Here is an 18,808-nt window from a genome sequence, read left to right on the forward strand (position 1 = left end):
GCAAAGCAAGGTTGAGGACTTAAAAAGAAAAGTCTGAAGTTCATAACTGTATTAAAGAGCTTCTGCTGACTCATTAATGCAACTGCTCACACTACAATCATGGGATCTAATTTATTTAAAGAGCTGCAATATTAGCTGTGTCTTCTAAAATGAATGCTGATACAACAATCTTACCCAACTGGCAACTCTTCTGAAGTGCTTAACAGCTTATATATGTGACAGCCACTCCCTTCTCCCCAGCCTAGCTGTAATGCTATGTATAATGTACCATACCAAATACAGAGAAGTGCTCAAAAAAAAAAAATGATGAAATAGCTGTACTAGCCTCTTACTATTAGTGGGTTATTTGTGACCTAGGTCAATGACTGTTGCAGTACTATGCAGAGTACAGATTCTTGTTTGAAATGAGTCATGAACTCAGTACTCATGCAAGACTGGCTCGCTCTCCAAGTAAACAATTTTTTCAGTGAACTTGTATATACATGGAATGTAAGGGATATGGAAGTAATTATTACGGTGATCATAGTCATAAAGTGATTTCTTCAGGTCTGCAATTACTAAGGCATCTTGTACAGTACCTAGGGGGAAAAAAACTATCTAAATGAAAGAATTTTGCCATTGTTTCAGACATTATACACAGAGTATTTACTGTACTCTCCTGACAGCCATTGCTTTCAGTTTAAACTCTGTTGAATGATTGAAGTAGCTGATTGTAAGGCGTTTCTGTCAGAGATGTTGAGTAGGTAATGGCATGCTTAATGAGTCCGTCATTTAGCTCTTTTCCCCTTCAGTTTAATTTTCGTAAATGCTGTTAAGCCCTGCTGTCTTGCACTGCATCACTTATGCAGCGAGGAGTTTCTGTAATTCATTGTATGTTTCTAATATGTTTGACATCCACAACCGTAATAATTACTACAGGATATGCAATTACAGTTTGTCTGTAATATATACACCTGAGCGTTTTTTTAAGTAAATAGGTATGGACTAAATGCAGTTATGTTCATTAAAATACATTTGCTTGTCAGAACATGCTTATACATCTCAGCAGTTGATTTCCTGTATTGTAATATTTTGAGGTAACGGAGTTATGAAGGTGTTTGAATGTGTGCAGTCAGCCGTGTTGCGTTTTCTATTCTGGAAGCTAGATTTACATTTTTTCTTTATCATAAAATGTAACTAGCATATATTTTTGTTTAGGTGTGTGTGTACGGATTTGAAGTACATATACATATCAACCTCTAACCATTAATAATCATAACACTGGCCTTTAAAATTATTATAGCGGGTCAGAAAGAGGAGCACTCTTCTTTTTCAGAATCAAAAGTCTTTATATGGTGGACCCTGTATAGTTACTGATGATGAATTTTTGCATGGACTTGGTTGATTTAATACTGTATGTATCCTAACAAAGTCTAAATATATGAAGAAAATCTCTAGATCTAGTTGGACCAAGGCTTACATGCAATGGTAGAAATCATAGCATTGTGCCAGAATTATAGCTAAGCAGTATGCTGAAGTGAACTGTAGAGTTGTGTTGATTTGATGAGTTTTCTTTGCTCTTGCTCTGTGTTGCAGATTGCCTTGGGAACGGTAACCAATGTGGAGGAAGCTGTGAAGTGGCTGAGTTACACATACCTTTATGTGCGAATGCGAGCAAATCCATTAGTGTACGGCATCAGTCACAAGATATATCAGGTAGAAAATGCACATTGAAGTATCTTGTGTTTTCTTTTCTGGCCTTCTGATGTGAAATGTTGCATGAAGATCAGAGAGTAAATATTTACAGACAGTACTTTTCAAGGCAGGCTTTTTCTTTTCTGAGCTTGTGAAAGCTTTCTGTCAGCAGACAATCAGAGACAACTTATTGTATCTGTGCATTGCCTTGTGTATCTTGGGTATTAAAGCTAGACACTTCTGTATAAGAAATGTTTTATAAAAAATGTTTTCGTTCTCATCATGGTTTGAAAATACTTTTGATTATCAGAGAGATACTTCCTGCAACCTGAGAGTATAATAATCAAGCTACAGTGGGGTTGCCTATGAAATGTCAAAGGGAAAGTACGCTATTGCTTATGCAGTTGCAATCCATAGCTGCTGAACTGTAACATCAGGGCACATTATTAATGCTGCATTTGTTTTCTGGATAAGAGTTTATAGTCATTCTTTCTGTTCCTTTAAATTTTCATGAACTCCTTTGTTTTGCCTGCTAAATTCAGCAATAAGCTGACCAGAAAGCAAGAACTGTATTCATAACCAGTTAGAATAAAAAGATCCGTGACTCGATAAAACTACAGCTTTATTGTAAATGTCGAATCACTGACTTAGCGCTTTCACCCATAACATTGGGCTTCTGACTTACAGTGATTCTACATTTAGAATAAAGCTGTGGTTTTATCGAGTCACGTATCTTTTTATTCTTACTAGTGTTCGTTCAACTTGGTGGTCTGTATTCATAACCAAATCTGTTATGCCAAATGTGTTTCAATGGCTGCGGTTTTCTTCAGAGGTGAAAATATGTTTGCATTATACCATTAGAGAGAGCAGCAGACCTCTCAACTGTTTCTATATTGGAAGAAAATTTCTATTTTTAGGCCTGATTTACCAATGCACAGGTTATCTCTATTTTGTGAGGTATGTCACTATTTTCAGGCCTGAAATTACTCTTTCATACAGTTTTGTGAACTACCCTCATCCCATGTGATTTTTGATGCCAACACTCAAAATTGTACTACATGACCAACATTTTTGTGGGACCAGTAATTTAAAGAAAAGGGACACACAACTTAACCTTTCCTTTTATCTTAAGCAAAAATAAATATCGTTTTGTGGTAGAATTTTGTGATACAATTCATTAATCTCTGCAGATTTTTACACTGTTTCTTTGATGATGTGCTTATATTTTCCATTATTTTGTCACTCTGTTTTTGACCATGTTTCTGAGTAGTATCCCACATTCCTACTGAAAGTGTGAAGAGTTTTTATTCAGATTTTTTTGCTAATTAGATTTGAGATTTTTTGGTTCAATATACCTGGTGTTTCCAAGGGCATTTGTTCCTATTTTCAATGTTTGCATGTTGAAAGGTTTGTGGGGCAGCATGACAGCCAGTTACCTTCTGCTAGAAAAGTGACATAAACTAAGCCTCTTCTGGCCCTGGTATGCACTAAAACCATAAACAGAAGCAACCCATTTGCTTATAACCTGAACATTGAAAAACTACGACTTGTTTGCCTACGTTATGATTTAACAAAAAAAAAAAAGTCCCACGAGGTTAGTAACTGACAGACTGCGTTTCTTTTTACCATTCATTTACCCTCATGATTGCTCACTAAACTGAATGACTTAGGCTATTGTACTATGAAGGGTAATTTTTTAAATATATTTCGCAAAAATGCCAGCACTTCAAACACTACATTGTAAATACATATGACATTCAGACTTCCTCCTCAGATTTAAGTTTATATTCGCATTTAAGCAGACATCCACATGTAGTGTCTGACAAAAGTTTTAATCTCCAGCTTCTATGCTTACAAAGAGCAGTCTCTGTTTTTCTGCAGTCACAGCAGGTCTTCTTTATATCTGCTAATAATGCATGTTGGCCTGTTGGTTTGGGAAACTTCTGAAAAGGCTAGTCTGTTTTTCAGCAAATAGTTTCTTAGTAAACTGTCAATTCCACTATTTATTACACTCAATTTGCTTACTGCCCACTTTTGAACGCTGTTGTCAAAGCCCCCACCATTGGATGAGTGACCACTTGCTGCAGGTTCATAGGTAAGTACAAGGTTAGCTGCCCTTGCAGGGTGTTTCAAGCCTATCCAGTTTCACTTTAGGTGCTCAAATTAACCTATCGCATTTGGTGTTAAATTGGCCTTACTCATGGTTTATATTTATGTATTACCCATAATGAGAATAACTGGGATCATGTCATAGATAATTTGAAGGGACTTATGCATGGGATAAAGCATTTAGGAGCTGGCTCTGTCCATTGGTAGTCCTGGGATCTGGCATTATGAATGTCTCTAGTTGCAGACATTTGCACCACAACTACTAATCCTTTAGTGTAGGTATTAAACAAATACTGCTGCTTTGTCTGTGATGGGATTTAGGCTTCATTATGAAAGTCAATGCTGCAGAATTCTGTCTTCTGCGCTCTTTGTCTTATTTTGGATCTCATTACACCCTGATTAGTTTACTGTTACTCAGCTACTGGAAGACCCATCAAGACAGATCTTTTTCAGAATGGTCGTTGTAACAGGAAATCATTGCATCTAGCTGTACTCACTCCATTTGTCACATTTCCCTGTCCAGATTTCCTTTTCATTGGTAGCATGTAATCCTATTCATCTTTTATGAGGAAATTGTGATAATGTGTCCTGTTTGGCTACCAATGTAGGTGGCATGAGGCACTGTTAAATATCCCATGTTGATGTTCTTCATGTTTCACTGTTGCAGTCATTACATTTGGGTTGTCTGCCTGCAGGTAGCCCTCATCCGGCCTGAATATCAAAGTCTTTGGTCCTGCGTTGGATGCTGTCTCTTCTTCCATGACGTCAGGTAGTCAGGGGTATAAAACATGCAGCCGATGCCATTACATCAGTGTCTCTTGCCGTGTGGTGCCCGAAGCAGAAGCAGTTTGCAAGTGCCGGTCGGCCGACTCCTGAAATTTTCGTTTTCAAGTTTCAGAACCGAAGTCTTCAAAAAAGCTAAGTACCCCATTGGAGATCCTTTTTCTTGCTCTAAACCGATGTCAGTAAAAGTTGTATTACCTGTGGAAAGCAAATACCTCATAAAGATTTTCATTCGTACTGCATTCCTTGCTTAGGCTCAGACCACGACATCCCTCGCTGTTGGTTTTGTGCCTTATTCAATTCTCAAACTATTCATCGTCTGTCAATTTTTGCAGCAAACTATTTTGGTACTCTGTTTAATTATCAAGAAATGGCTTCAGTAAGCCATCCGACTACCGACATTCTGAAAAAACATAAAGATAAAGACAGAGACGGACTGCATAGGTCCAAATCTGCCAACAACGCTTCCGTTAAACTAGTCGCCAGTTTGCTGGTACTCATTGAGGCGCTTTCGCAGCCCGATACCTGCTACTTCAGATTCACAGGCCTCTACTGAGACCCATTCAGAGTCCAGTATGCCGCGAGATGCTTCTTTGACCATGGAACCTGTGGATGTCTCTACCTTGGATGGGTCCGGAGCTGCTGTGCAGGCACCGGCTTCTGAGGGTGTATTCAGGCCTACTAACTTGCATTTCAAACTGACGCTATCTTCTTCAAGGCCTAAAACTCAACCCACGCCTAGAAAACAATGTCCAAACTGCATGGGTCAGGCCCATATGCCTAAAAAACAAATGATAAGAATGGCTGAAGACCTTATTACTTTAATTAGGGGAAGCTAGCCTTCTCCCTCTAAGAGACCTAGGACTGATTTGCCTTCTGATTCTTCTGATCAGGATTCTGAAATTTCTGTTTCTTCTGACTACCAGGATTTGCCCTTATCTACCTATGAAGATTCTGATGCAGAGGACTCCATTCCCTCTGCTTCCCCTCCAGAAGATTTTTCCTTTGGTGAAACCTTGCACACTCTTAGGGAGCATTTCTGCTGGGAAAGCCAGGATTACTCTGACTCCAAAAAGAGGCTTAGAGAATTCTTACTCCTGCCTCAGCACAGGCCTTTAGCTATCCCTCCTGTCCTGGACATTGTAGATGATGCCTTGGAATCCAGCCTGGCCCCAGACACCTTACCTCGGGCTCCCAGGAAACCTGACAGTATTACAGAGTTACCTGACTCTCATAAGTTCCTCTTCAAAAATCCTGCTGCGGATCCAGAGACCATTTCCCAGGGACCTAAAGGCATTAAGGCTACTACTGCCAAAAACCCTACCCCCTCTGATAGAGATTCCAGGGCCTTGGACAGATGGGGGTAAGAAGGTGTACACTTCTGCTACTTTGGCCATTAGGGCCTTAAACTGCCAGTTTCATATGTTAAAGTATCAGCAGCATATTAGCTGTGGTAGCGTTGTCACCTCACAGTAAGACACTGTCCGGTTCGATTCTCAGCTAGAGCGTCTTTTCCGTGGAGACATGCGTGAATGGGCATACCTTCATTGAAGGTTGTGCATCAGGACTGGTAACTAGTCATGTAAAAATCAACTACCAATCATTAGCGGACCGGAGCTCCGCAGTGGTGACCCCTAACCGGGAAAAGCCGAAAGAGACAACATTATGGGGCTACTTAAACAGAAAATTATGTTGATTCCTGACTGTGCTGAAAATAAAGAATTACAGGATTTAATGCATTCTGCTGAACAAGTTGGTAAACATACTTTGCAATGTGGTTTTGACTCTTTAGAAGCATCTTGCAGGGCTGCTGTCAGTGGGTCTGTTCTTAGAAGACATTCTTGGCTTAAGGAGCAGAATTTGCCAGATCATGTTAAAGCTAAATTACTGGATGCTCCGTTAAACCAAGACCGCCTGTTTGGCAACAAAGCAGAAGTTGTCCATAAAAAGATGGAGGAAAAAGCTAAATCTATGCAAACTGTTAGATTTCCTGCAAGTGCAGCCTCCCAGATTCAGTAGGCATTGGCCTTATAAGAATTGGTCTTTTCCTGTCTCTTCCAGGCCTTCTCAGTCAAAACTCAGGAACAGCAGACCACCTAGGCTACAGTCCCAAGGGGCTCACAGGCCTAAGCAGTGGGGGGCTCCCACTTCCAAAGCTGGAAGTAGTAAGACACCCCCTATGGAAAATTGTCACAAAGACGTAACCTTAAACCTTCCAAGCCCTGCTCTACTCCCTGCTCCCTTAGGGGGAAAGATCGCCCTGCATGCAAAAAACTGGGAACTCATTACCTAGAACAAATGGGTTTAAAATATAGTTTCCCAAGGATACAGATTCCACTTCCACACCTTAACAACCCCAAACGGTTGGCCAGACCTACCCCCAAATCAGTGGGCAGAGCAGGTTTTCTCTTTTCTTAGTATCAGGGCTATCCAGCCTGTCCCAGCAGAAGAAAGGGGACAAGGGTTTTACTCAAGACTTTTCCTGGTACCCAAAAAAGACAGCTCCTGGCATCCAATCCTGGACCTCTCTGTTCTAAGCACCTTTTTGGTAATCCCAAAATTTAAAACGCTAACACTTAATCAGCTGCTTCCTATGCTAGGCAAAAATGCCTGGTTGGCAACCTTAGACTTAAAGGAAGCTTACCTGCACATTCCAATAAGGGAATCTTGCAGGAAATACCTACGCTTCAGAGCAGGCTACATGCACTATCAGTTCTCTGCACTTCCATTTGGCTTATCTACTGCGCCCAGGGTATTCACAAAGTGCCTAGCTCCAGTCATTGCATTTTGCAGGCAAAGAAATATTCAAATATACCCATACCTGGATGATTGTCTAATTCAGGCAGAAAGCCAGGACATGATACTAAATCATCTGGCATTTGTAAAGAAACTTCTAACCTCACTAGGATACACCATAAACTAAAAGAAATTTCATCTAATACCCTGCCAACAAATTGTATTCCTGGGAGCAAGCTTGAACACAACTTCCCAGATGGCTTACCTCACGCCAGAGAAACAAGTTTATTTGACAGCCTACTTCAAACTACTGGCCACAACGACCCAGCTGTCTGCAAGGGAAATCCTGCAAGCCCTGAGGTTCAGGGCCTCTTGCATTCTACTAATTCCATATGCAAGACTGCATATGAGGAAACTACAGTGGTATCTAAAAAGCCTATGGTGTCAACATTCTCAAGACCTGAAGTCAATGATTCCTATCATTCCTTGTATAAAGACAAAGTTCCTTTGGTGGGCAGAGGCCTGCTGCCACAACAAGGGACTGCCATTCACTCTACCCCCTGCTGCCCAAACCCTAAAAACAGATGCATCAGACTATGCATGGGGGGCTCACTTGGCAGGACAGTGCATTCAGGGCAAATGAAACCCGATTCAGATGCACCTGCATATCAATCAAAAAGAAATGTTAGCTGTACAGAATTCCCTGACAGCCTTCAAGGACCACATCCTTCCAGGACAATTATTGGTAAAGACAGACAACACCACTGTTATGTGGTACATAAACAAGCAGGGGGGAACCCACTCGTATCCTCTCTGCAGACTAGCCATAGCTCTGTGGAACACAGCCTTGAGCTACCAAGTGCACCTACAAGCTCAATTCCTGCCAGGCAAGATAAATTCACTGGCAGATGACCTAAGCAGAAATCTCATGGACCCATACGAGTGGAAACTGGAACCAAAGATATTCAACATTTTGAGAAACAAATGAGGGAACCCAGAGATGGACCTATTTGCCTCCCCTCAGAACTACCAGTTGGACAAATTTTGCACAAGGACTTCCCACAGTCAGGCTTGGAAAGTGGATGCCCTGTCCTTCACCTGGGAAAACCTCTCAGTTTATGCCTTTCCTCCTCTGCCTTTCCTCTCAAATGTTCTGCTAAAGATCAAACAGGGCAAACCAAGGACAGTACTGATTGCACCAGACTGGCCACGCCAGCACTGGTACTCCCTCTTGCACAGTATGTCACTGCTGGAACCATGGCACCTGCCTCAGACCCCTTCCCTGCTGTCCCAGCAGGTGGGCCAGATTCTGCACCCTCAGCTTCAAACCCTGAACCTTGCAGCCTGGTTAATTCCCTGAGCTCTCCAATAGCATCCCTCAGTAAGCAGGTACTAGATGTCATTCTGGAGGCAAGTAGGCCTAGTACTTGAAAATCCTATGCTGAAAAGTGGAAAAGATACTGTTCCTGGAGCCGGACTCCGGGGATGGGCACAACAGTGCCCAGCTTACCGCATTTTCTTCAGTACTTAATAGAGATGTTCCACAAGAGCCTTTCCTTCTCATCAATTAAAATTCATGCCTCAGCCATTTCAGCACATTATAATACTGAGCCCTCCCCTCTTCTCTCACCCCCTGTTGAAACAATTCCTCAGAGGGGCCAAAAATTTAAGACCACCCAGGAGAGCCCCTACTCCAGCCTGGGACCTTAACTTTGTATTGGAAAAGCTCACTCTACCTCCTTTTGAGCTAGCTGCAACAGCACAGTTGAAATTCCTTTCTTGGAAGACAGCTTTCCTTCTAGCCATCACTTCAGCAAGAAGAGTGTCTGAATTACATGCCCTCATGGCAGTGGAGCGCTTCATCATCTTCCTTACTGACAGGGTGTCCCTCAGGACCAATCCTTCCTTTATGCCTAAGATGGTATCCAGTGTGGCCCTTAACCAGTCCATTTATTTGCCAACCTTTTTTCCTAATCCACAGAACAAGGGAGAATGAATTTTGCACTCTTTGGAAATGCACAGACAACTTAGATTTTATTTGGACAGGACTAAACCTCTCAGAAAAACTGAACAGCTGCTAGTTGCCTTTGCTGCAGGGGCAGAGGGGAAGGCCATTTCAAAGCAAACCATTTCTAAGTGGATAGGCCATTGCATTTATTTCTACTATAAGCACCATGGAAAACCTACCCCACAGAGGATAAGATCACATTCCACCAGGTCTGCATCTACCTCTACAGCCTTTCTCAGAGAGAAAGGGGCATCCTAGAAGCTGCTACCTGGAGCTGTGTACATACCTTCACCAAGCATTACCACTTACCTATTTTTTCTAAATCCAGAGCTGGTTTTGCCACTACATTTTGCAGGGCTTAATAGCTGGTCCTAATGCTCTATAATTTCCTCCTCCCTACCTTAGCTTTGGGAATCTACCCAAGTGTAATGACTGCAACAGTGAAACACGAAGAACATAGTACAGTTGTGTACACTTACCATATGTTAGAGTGTATTCACTGTTGCAGTCCTGGTTACCCTCCCTCCAGCCCACTGACTTCTCTTGGCTATACCTTTATTCTTGTTTGGTGTATTACAGCTTTCTGGTGTATTTGCTTTTTGTTGGGGGTGTAACCTTATATATATATATATATATATATATATATATATATATATATATATATATATATAAAATTGCTTCCCATTATGGGAGTACCTGACAAGAAAAACTGATGTAATGGTGTCGGCTGCATGTTTTAAACCAATGACTACCTGACGTCATGGAAGAAGAGACAGCATCCGACGTAGGACCTAAGACTTTGATATTCAGGCTGGTTGAGGGCTACCTGCAAGCAGATAAGATAACCCAGATGTAATGACTGCAACAGTGAATACACTCGAACATGTACATTTATGGTAAGTGTACACAGCTGTACTTTCCTCATTCTCTTCAGTTCTTCTTGCCATTTTTTAGTTTTGTCCAGTCCTTAGTTATGTTGGAATTAATTTTTATTGTGTAGTAGCTCATTATCCAAATTGGTTTATTCATAGTAAAATGTAGTTGTATTTTCTTAAGTATTCATATCAGGTTGTCCAACCCACAGGCCAAAATCTGGTCCACAAGAGAGGTATCCCTGTGACCTTCCGTGCTCCTCTGAGCTGGATAAAGATCTTACATATTTTTGTCTTTGAGCTAATTATGGGATCCAGTAACTCCTAGCTCTGAGACAAGTGCACAGAAGTTGTTCTACTGTGGTGATTTGAAACCCAGTGGGAAGTTTATATTCAAACACTGAGGCTTATACAGTAAAAAAGAAAAGCGCTGTGGTTCTGCAAAAGACCTCTTTCTCAGATATTTTTTTTAATTCCTAGCGAACAGCCAAGCAGGGAAGCATTACCTGTGGGCAGTGATAACAGTATCCGTTGCCCTCACAGCAGCTTTCCAATTTTTTTTTGTGTTTTGTAATAAGCATAAAAAAATCACCAGCCACAAGTGGTAAAACTACAAGAACACTGGTTTAAATAAGTACTTTCATTCCAAACAAAAAAGAACTTCATCAGATTAAACATTTTTTCACTTTAATTTCCCCAAATCTTCTATTTCTAATACCATGATGGGAATGGACCCCATTCCTAAGTCAAAGTACGATTAAAGTTCATGAAATTAGTATCATTTCAATCTTTGATGTCAGCCAGAAGTGCTCTTCACAGCACCTGCAATGTGCCCAGTAATGACTCCTCCTGCAAATTTGTATGGAGTTACACGTATTGGTAATGTATCTAAATACTACTGTGGATTCTTTTTTATAAGAACCATTGCTCCTACTGCTATTGGAACTGTCTGGGTATCTTTCTTCCACATTGCTCTCATTTCTGCCTGCAAATCCTAATATTTTATGCCTTTGTCTCTCTCTGTACGCAACACACTGTAGTCACTGGGTGTGGTGACTTCAATGATCAATGCTACTTTTGTCTTCTTTTCATGGCCCACTGTATCCAGTTTTGTAGCATCTATCTTTTGAACTGTTGGTAATGGATGATGGTTTACTATCAAATGACTGAAAATCAAAAGACTGAATCCCAAAAAGACTGAAAAATTCAAAATATTGAATGATGGAATTTGTCCCTTCTACACTGTTGTACGATCTTGGAGTTGGTATATATATGTTTAGCAGGGGGTGGGGGGGCAGCCCCCCAGGTGAGGGGAACAAGGGATTTGCCCCTTGCATTAAAAATGTATTCAATATTTTGAATTTGCAGTCTTTTTGGGATTCAGTCTTTTGATTTACAGTCATTTGATAGTAAACCATGGGTGAGCCCATGTGATATAAACTTCATCATTTTCTATAATGCTTTGTGGCTCATGTTTTCAGTGTTATTCAGCCACTTCAGTACCATAATGTTTGCACAATTCCCAGTACAGAAATCTTGCCACATTATTATGCCTTTCAGTATACAGGCATTCTGCCATTAGTATGTCACAACCACCAACAAGGTGTACGACCGATTCTAATTCTGTTTTGCAAAACCTACATTTCTCTGTTTCTTTCACATGTTCAGTGGACTGTGTAAATCAGTGTATGCAGCCCAATATATTGGGCTGCCAATATTAACCTTTCATCTCTTGGTTTGAATTTACCCCACCTTAACCATTCCTGCATTTGTTCCTGATCTACATGAGGTTCTTCCTGAAGTTTTCTATACTTGCAAGTATATTTTCCACATTTCTTGCCTTCTCATCTTGTTTTTCACCTTATATTCTTTTGTTTTTTGGCACATACAATTGCTGCCTGATTTTTAGCTACTTCTGGTTTGATTTCCATTCCCGCTTGACACCAATATGCTTTTGCTAAATTAAGCAGAGACGTCATCTTAGATTGATTCTCCTCATGTTTCAAAACATTCACTACATTTGGGTCTTGTGAGTTCAGCAGATATGTGTGGAGTCCCACAATTGCAGATCTATACATGTAATGAATTTCAAGGTGGCCCTTCCCTCCTTTGGAACGGAGAATATATAATCTTGGTATGCACTGATTTTTATTAATCATTTGGTGAGCATGAAGCATCCTTTTTGTTTTCCTCTCAAATCTGTCTAACACGTTTTGGGGCCAGGCAATCACTCCAAAACTGTTTAGCTCCATAAAAGTTAGGACAGGAGGAACAAACTGGTTTATAGCTTGGATTTTGTTCCTAGATGTCAAAGCTGTATTCAGGATTAATTTAAGTCTTTTAAAGTATTCCTTACTAAGTTTTATTCACATTTGTTCATGTTTTATTGTTGTTCCTTCATCAGTTCCCAAATATTTTACACTTCCTCTTGCTCAAGTTCTTGTATACCACATTCTTGTCCCAAACTGATGTTTTCCTGGTGCTGCAGTTTTCCTGCTTTAAAGGTTGCTTTTGTACATTAATCCAGACCAAAAGACATTCTTATATCATCTGAAAAAGTTTTGACAACTTGCAGTTGTGCTTTCAGTTCCTCATCTGATGAGCTATACAGTTTTAAATCATCGACAAAGAGAAGATAAGAAGTCTTTACACTTTGTTTTCTAGAGCCAAATTTTAGCTATGGCCTAAGCTGTTAAGTAGACAGCTTAATGGGTTAAGGGCAAGGCAGAATAGCAGCGGTGACAGAGAGTCACCTCGGAATATCCCCCTTTGAATTTTTATCCCTCGGATAATAATTTGTCCGTTATCATGGCTTAATTACAGTGTGTCTGCCACTGTTTCATGGTCACTGTAATGTAGTCAATCAGTGTATGGTGTATCTTATACATTTTTACTATCAAATACTTTTTTGTAGTCAGTCCATACCATACTTAGATACTTTCCCTTTTTACAGTTCTCCACTATGACTTTAACAACAAATTATCCTTTGTTCCATATGACATTCTTTTATTGCCCTTTTGTTCTACCGCCATAATTGAGTTTTCTTCTAAATGTGTATAAACTCTATCGGCATCAGTTCTCATGTGTAGTTTATACATCACCAGAAGCCAAGTTATTGGTCTATAATTTTTAGGGTAGCTTGCAGGGTCACTCTTAAGTAGGAACATTGTTCTTCCTGTTGTTAGCCAGGTTAGTGTCTGTTCAGGGTGCGCATATAAATAGTTCTTACTCATGGCTAAATCTTTGTGCAAAGATGTTAATACTTTTAACCAAAAGTGAAGTACTGTATCTGGGCCTTGGGTTTTCCAGTTAGAGGCATTCCTAACTTTGTTTCAATCTCTCTGGCTGTTACTTCATCCCATTTCATATCCTGTACCTTTAAACTTCTTATTCTTTCTTTTACTACTTCTGTCCATTTATCATTTTTATGTTCCACAGGATCTTTTCATAGATACTTCTCCAAAACATATTTATTTCTTCTTTTTTTGGCGGTCTTTCAATTCCTTTTACTCTGTTTTCCAGTTCTGTATAAAACTTTTCTGGGTCATCAACAAATTGCTTATTTTGTACTTTTCCTTTATATTTATCTGCATATCTTCTAAGTTTTTCCGCCTGTGCTGAGATTTTTAGTTTAATTGCGGTAGTGCATGAACGATCCTGGTCTGTTTAATACTACTCGTTGCTTTTATCACTGCTATCTTTCATAGTATTTTTATTGGTCTGTCTCCTCTTATATATACTTAACAGTGACACTTCTTGTTTTAATTGCTTTGTGGTTTTCTCTATTCGATACTTCCATGATGGTATTAGATTTCTCCCCTTCCTTTCCCTCCCTACCCTGTGTTCTCGTGGTAGAACTTTATCAGTTATTAATTTAGCTGCACAGTAATGTATCCTGTTTACTTGTTGTCTTACTGTGTTAATTTGTTTTATCAAACTTCTGACTTTTTGGGTTTTATTGACCTTCTGCAGTCTATTTCTTTCATTGATCTTAATATGTCTATCTGTGTCTGTTAAATTAAGAAACTCTTCTCTTAGCTCATTTTCTTCTAAACTGAGGGCACATTTTTTTTGTTTTCAATTTCCTGCAGGGATTCTATAGAAAGTTGTATAGCATCTTCCTGTGCTACATTCTCTTCAATTTCATCCTCTGCCATCCATTGCTCTGTCATATGGGAAGTCACTGGCCTATCACTCTTCAACATTGACTGCATCAGAATTTCCACAGTTTCCTGTTCCTTCCTTTGCTTTAAGTGGACGTTTATACTGGTTTCCTGTGGAACGCTCCATATCTTCATATGGCACCTGACCATTTACTTCATGTTCCACTGGTTTTCCCTTAATTTGAATATCCATTGCTCTGTCCTTTTGTGGTGCTTTCTGAATTAGATTTTCTACACTGAATAATTCACTTCACAGGTACTCCATAACCTCAGTTTGTTTCTTTAACTTCTCCATTACTAATCTCCTTTTCTACTTTTTCTCTTTGTCTTCTTATTTTTTGTATTGTAAAGTTTTCAATGTCTGGATTCCTTTACCTGTATTTCTCTCCAAATATCTTTGGTGCTGCAATTTCTGTATTGGTTAGTTCTGCTTTCTTCTTTGAATAAATATTGCACCATATTAAATCTGTTTTTTTTTCCAGTGTCCATATTTCTTCTTCAGATGTCTTCTGATCTTCCTGCTTGTCCTTACTTTGGGGACTCACTCCATCATGCTGTGATGTAACCTGTGTGAGACCTTCCACACCAAACCCTTCACTTCGCAGGCACTCCATAATTTCAACTTCTATTTTTTTTTAACTTCTACTTTACTAAACTTCTTTTCTGCATTCCCTGTTTGTGATATTACTTTACACCATTATCGATACCATTATGTGCATTCAAAGAATGTTGTGTTACTTGAACAATGGTGACTTTTTTGCTTTGGTTTCACTGAATGATTTTATTATTATTTACTGCAAGGTAGACCTGTGGTTGAATGATTCATGTCTTGAACTGGGGTTTACAAATGAGTTTGTTGAATATATCAAGGTTCAGAATCTGATGGGGATCCCAAAAATGGATGGCACTAAGACTTGCAGATCTGTTGATGATCCACCTCTGTGGCTGATTGTAGCATCAGGGGGATCCAAGACTGAACCGTGGGCTAAATTTGCAGATTTTCACCTTAAGGTCATCTTCAGTGACAAAAACATGTTTTAAAAGACTGCTAGCATTTTTGCAAGCTATTTCTGCCACTGTGATTGATCCTGACATATTGATAGTCACTGTTGATGCCAAAGACATATTTGTGATAATACCACATGACATTGGAATGGAGTGGCTTTATGAGGCCTTGGCACGTAGTACAAATCTAAATAAAAATGACATTAAAATTGTGACAACCCACCACTGCTCCAGAAATCAAGAAGCCTCAATCTTCACCACTGGCACCTGTTGGGACATTCACTGTGAGGATAACAGGTACACACACAGTATTTTCAGATGCAGCTCTTTGCATGAAGTGCAATTTCCCTTAAGAGCACACAGAGAGTCCACAGTCAGTCTGGGGCTGGTTTCTCTCTCTCTCTCTCTCTCTCTCTCTCTCTCTTTCTCCAGATCCCCAGTAAGACACCCCAATGCCACAGCTATAGAGGTGAGATCTCAGTTGAGTATCCAAGCCAAAGCTTCCAGCACCCTCTATATCCAAACAGTGCTTCATGTCCCTGCCAAGTAACTGACACACACACTCTGAGATTTGATTTACACACACACACACACACACACACACACACACACACACACACACACACACCTGGGAAAGGCTAGATAAAGTTTACTAGCTATGCCCCATTCTGCCCAGACTATAAGGTAGTTATGAATGCCACCAGACACTCCTGCCAGCTACCTTAAGGCTCTTCCAAGGGTGGCTAATATACCGAGTGAAATTAATATTAATACAAATAGTAGTTTGACCAGGAGCAAGGCTGTTAGGAATGGTCCATACAGTCTCACCAAATAAATATGCAAATACTCTCAGAACTTAAATATCTCTACAAGGATCAGCCACAATGGAAGGTTTAAATATATTTAATAAATAATAAAAGAACAAGAAAATACTAAGTCTATATTCATATTGACATCAGAGTTCAAAATCACAGGAAATATTTAAAAATAATATTGCAGGACAGGCTCAGACAAATAAAGAAAAACAATATCTAAACTAAACTATATTCTTGACTGTATCTTAGTTACTATAACCTAATAACTTACTTAATAGAGCAAGGCAATGTGGTGAGTGGTCCTTCTTGTTGTTGTCAGGCCCAAGACAGAATACAGAATGTTCAGCCTCTCTAAGAGACTTATCAAAATAATATCTAAAATATTACTGCTAGGATAGCTTGCAGAATGACATCACTTCCTGTCAGCTGACTTCTAGTTCCCATGCAAAACCCCCATTGCTGGAAGCTGGCAGGACTTGGTACCTACCTGTAAAAATACACACAAGGGCTTTGCTCAGATCTGTTGAGCTTCTGGAGGTTGTAAAATGATTAAACACTTCCACTCTTCCTGAGTGGCAATTAGTTCACCCCAAACACAATACAGAAAGCTTCCTAGTACAGAATGTCTCTCTCTGTCTGCCTTGAAATCTGTGAAGATAGAGTCTTTAGGCCTAGCCTATAAAGTGGTTTAATTTCCGATGTTTTCAAAAGTTTGTTGTGCTGAGGTTAACCCTCCGGTTTCCTCTGTTAAAACACATACATTTAAACAGTTACAGTAGTGCATGTACATTTCTGTTCTCTCCAGTAAGGCACATTGTGGATACATTTCAAACCCAACCGCTTTACAAATGCCTTTTCAACAGAAACATCTGTACAAATCAGTGTGATATATACATGATATACAGTTCTAATACATTTGTAACACAAGCATCTTGTATAAATCAGTTTGATATTCACAAATGACATATAATTATTTACAAAATCCCAGCTAGCTATGCTGGCAGCGCCTCCTTTTGTCACAATATTCATTTGAGAATGTATGGATCTTGAGTTAACAAATAATTTTGTATACGTTGAGAATGAATAATTTAAACAAGTGGGGCGTAGCAATGGGGACTGGTGCAGCACCAATTTTTGCCAACATTTTACTTTGGTGGTGGGAACGCAACTTTGTATTTAGCTCTAAATCTTGGAATTACATCTCAAAGTATTTGAGATTCATGGAGAAAATTTTTATTTTATGCACTGGGAACTCTGATATGTTGAATGAATTTCTGTGCTATATCAACCAGACTATAGGCTTCTTGAGTTTTGTCCATGAGATGGATAAGGACAAGATGAGCTTTTTGTATGTGTTACTGAACTATGGTATGGGTTCCTTCAAATCCTCTATTTACCGTAAGGTAACTTATTTGAACAGTTTGCTTCGTTTTAACAGCTTTCACCCCATGTGGCAGGAGAAAACTTTTGTGAAAGAGCAACTGGTAAGGCTGTCCAGGTTGGTCTCTGAAGAGCACCAATTTCTGAACAAGTGTGAATTTTTAAAAACAATGTTTTTAGATAGGGAATACCCCAAGGCTTTGTTTGATAGTTGCTACACAGAGGTAATGAGTGTTAGAATTACAAAATATCCATGCTTGATTATAAATCTGTCTACCTTACCCAGTCACAGGAAAGATAAAAATGATTTTTCTGTTACCACGGTGTTGGAATACAGTAACCGAAACATGAATGTTAAGGAGATTTTTACAAGGAATTAGTCCTTCATTTTGGTACCTATGGGTTGACTGGTAAACCTGATGAGGTGCCAAGGTTTACTTATAAAAAAAGAAAAAATATAAAAGTCTTGTTTGAGAGTAACAAAAACATTAAGGAATTGTCAATAGGGGTAGGTACAGGTGTAGGTTCTGCAACCATTGTTCAAGTTCCTTTTTATACATGGAGAACATTAATGTGGCAGGAAAAGACAGGTTTGAATGCAAACCTCTTCAGAGTTTTCCTGCCACAAAAGAGTATGCTCCTCTGACGCTTTCAAGGATCAGTGGTTGACCTGTGTGCCCTTTGCTGGACAAATAATTCCTTTTGGGAAAAAAATATTTCAATGTTAAAAGAATTGTTTCTTTGGTAATACTTCCGTGTTCAGGAAAGTTATTTTAAAGCTAGGCGTCATGATATAATATTGTACTTTTAAATGGGATTGCTCTTTTTCCTGTTAGTTTAAAAGTTTTTAACATATTTAAAAACATTTTTTCCTGTGGAAAAATTGTTTATTTTAGTTTTTGAGGCTGGCAGAGTGTTTTAAAATGCCTTTTACTGGGTTTTTCTGTGAAACTTGACTTTTGAAGACTAACTTTTAACCAACTTGTGTTGTTTGTTTCCCTAGGAAAGAGGCACCATTTTTGGCTTGACCATGGAACAGACTTTCAGTCCAATGGTCAGTCGTCCTAGCCACAAAAAATAAGCAAGCAGCCTTTGCCACCAGGCTCAGACACAAGTGGGTAAATCTGCTTTGGCCATTAGTTGTACCTCAGTCCACTCGGATCTTTTACTCTAGATACCTGTGGTGTAGCACCTACAGCCACTCTGGACTGGGAGTTAACCATGTATCCTGCAGCTGTTGGGGTCCCTTCAAGGGGAAGACAC

General features: G+C 39.6%; 1 protein-coding gene across 1 annotated transcript in view; it reads left to right on the forward strand.

The window, feature by feature from the left end:
• ASCC3 (activating signal cointegrator 1 complex subunit 3) overlaps positions 1-18,808 on the forward strand; it is a 4,485,173-nt gene that overhangs the window by 3,058,839 nt on the left and 1,407,526 nt on the right. The window contains exon 15 of the mRNA XM_044069284.1: positions 1,576-1,695. Coding sequence (XP_043925219.1) covers positions 1,576-1,695 — 120 coding nt within the window. The remainder of the gene's footprint in view (positions 1-1,575; positions 1,696-18,808) is intronic.

The sequence above is a fragment of the Protopterus annectens genome, chromosome 1.part0, assembly GCF_019279795.1.
Source record: "Protopterus annectens isolate FY-2018-M chromosome 1.part0, PAN1.0, whole genome shotgun sequence".
Taxonomy (NCBI): domain Eukaryota; kingdom Metazoa; phylum Chordata; order Ceratodontiformes; family Protopteridae; genus Protopterus; species Protopterus annectens.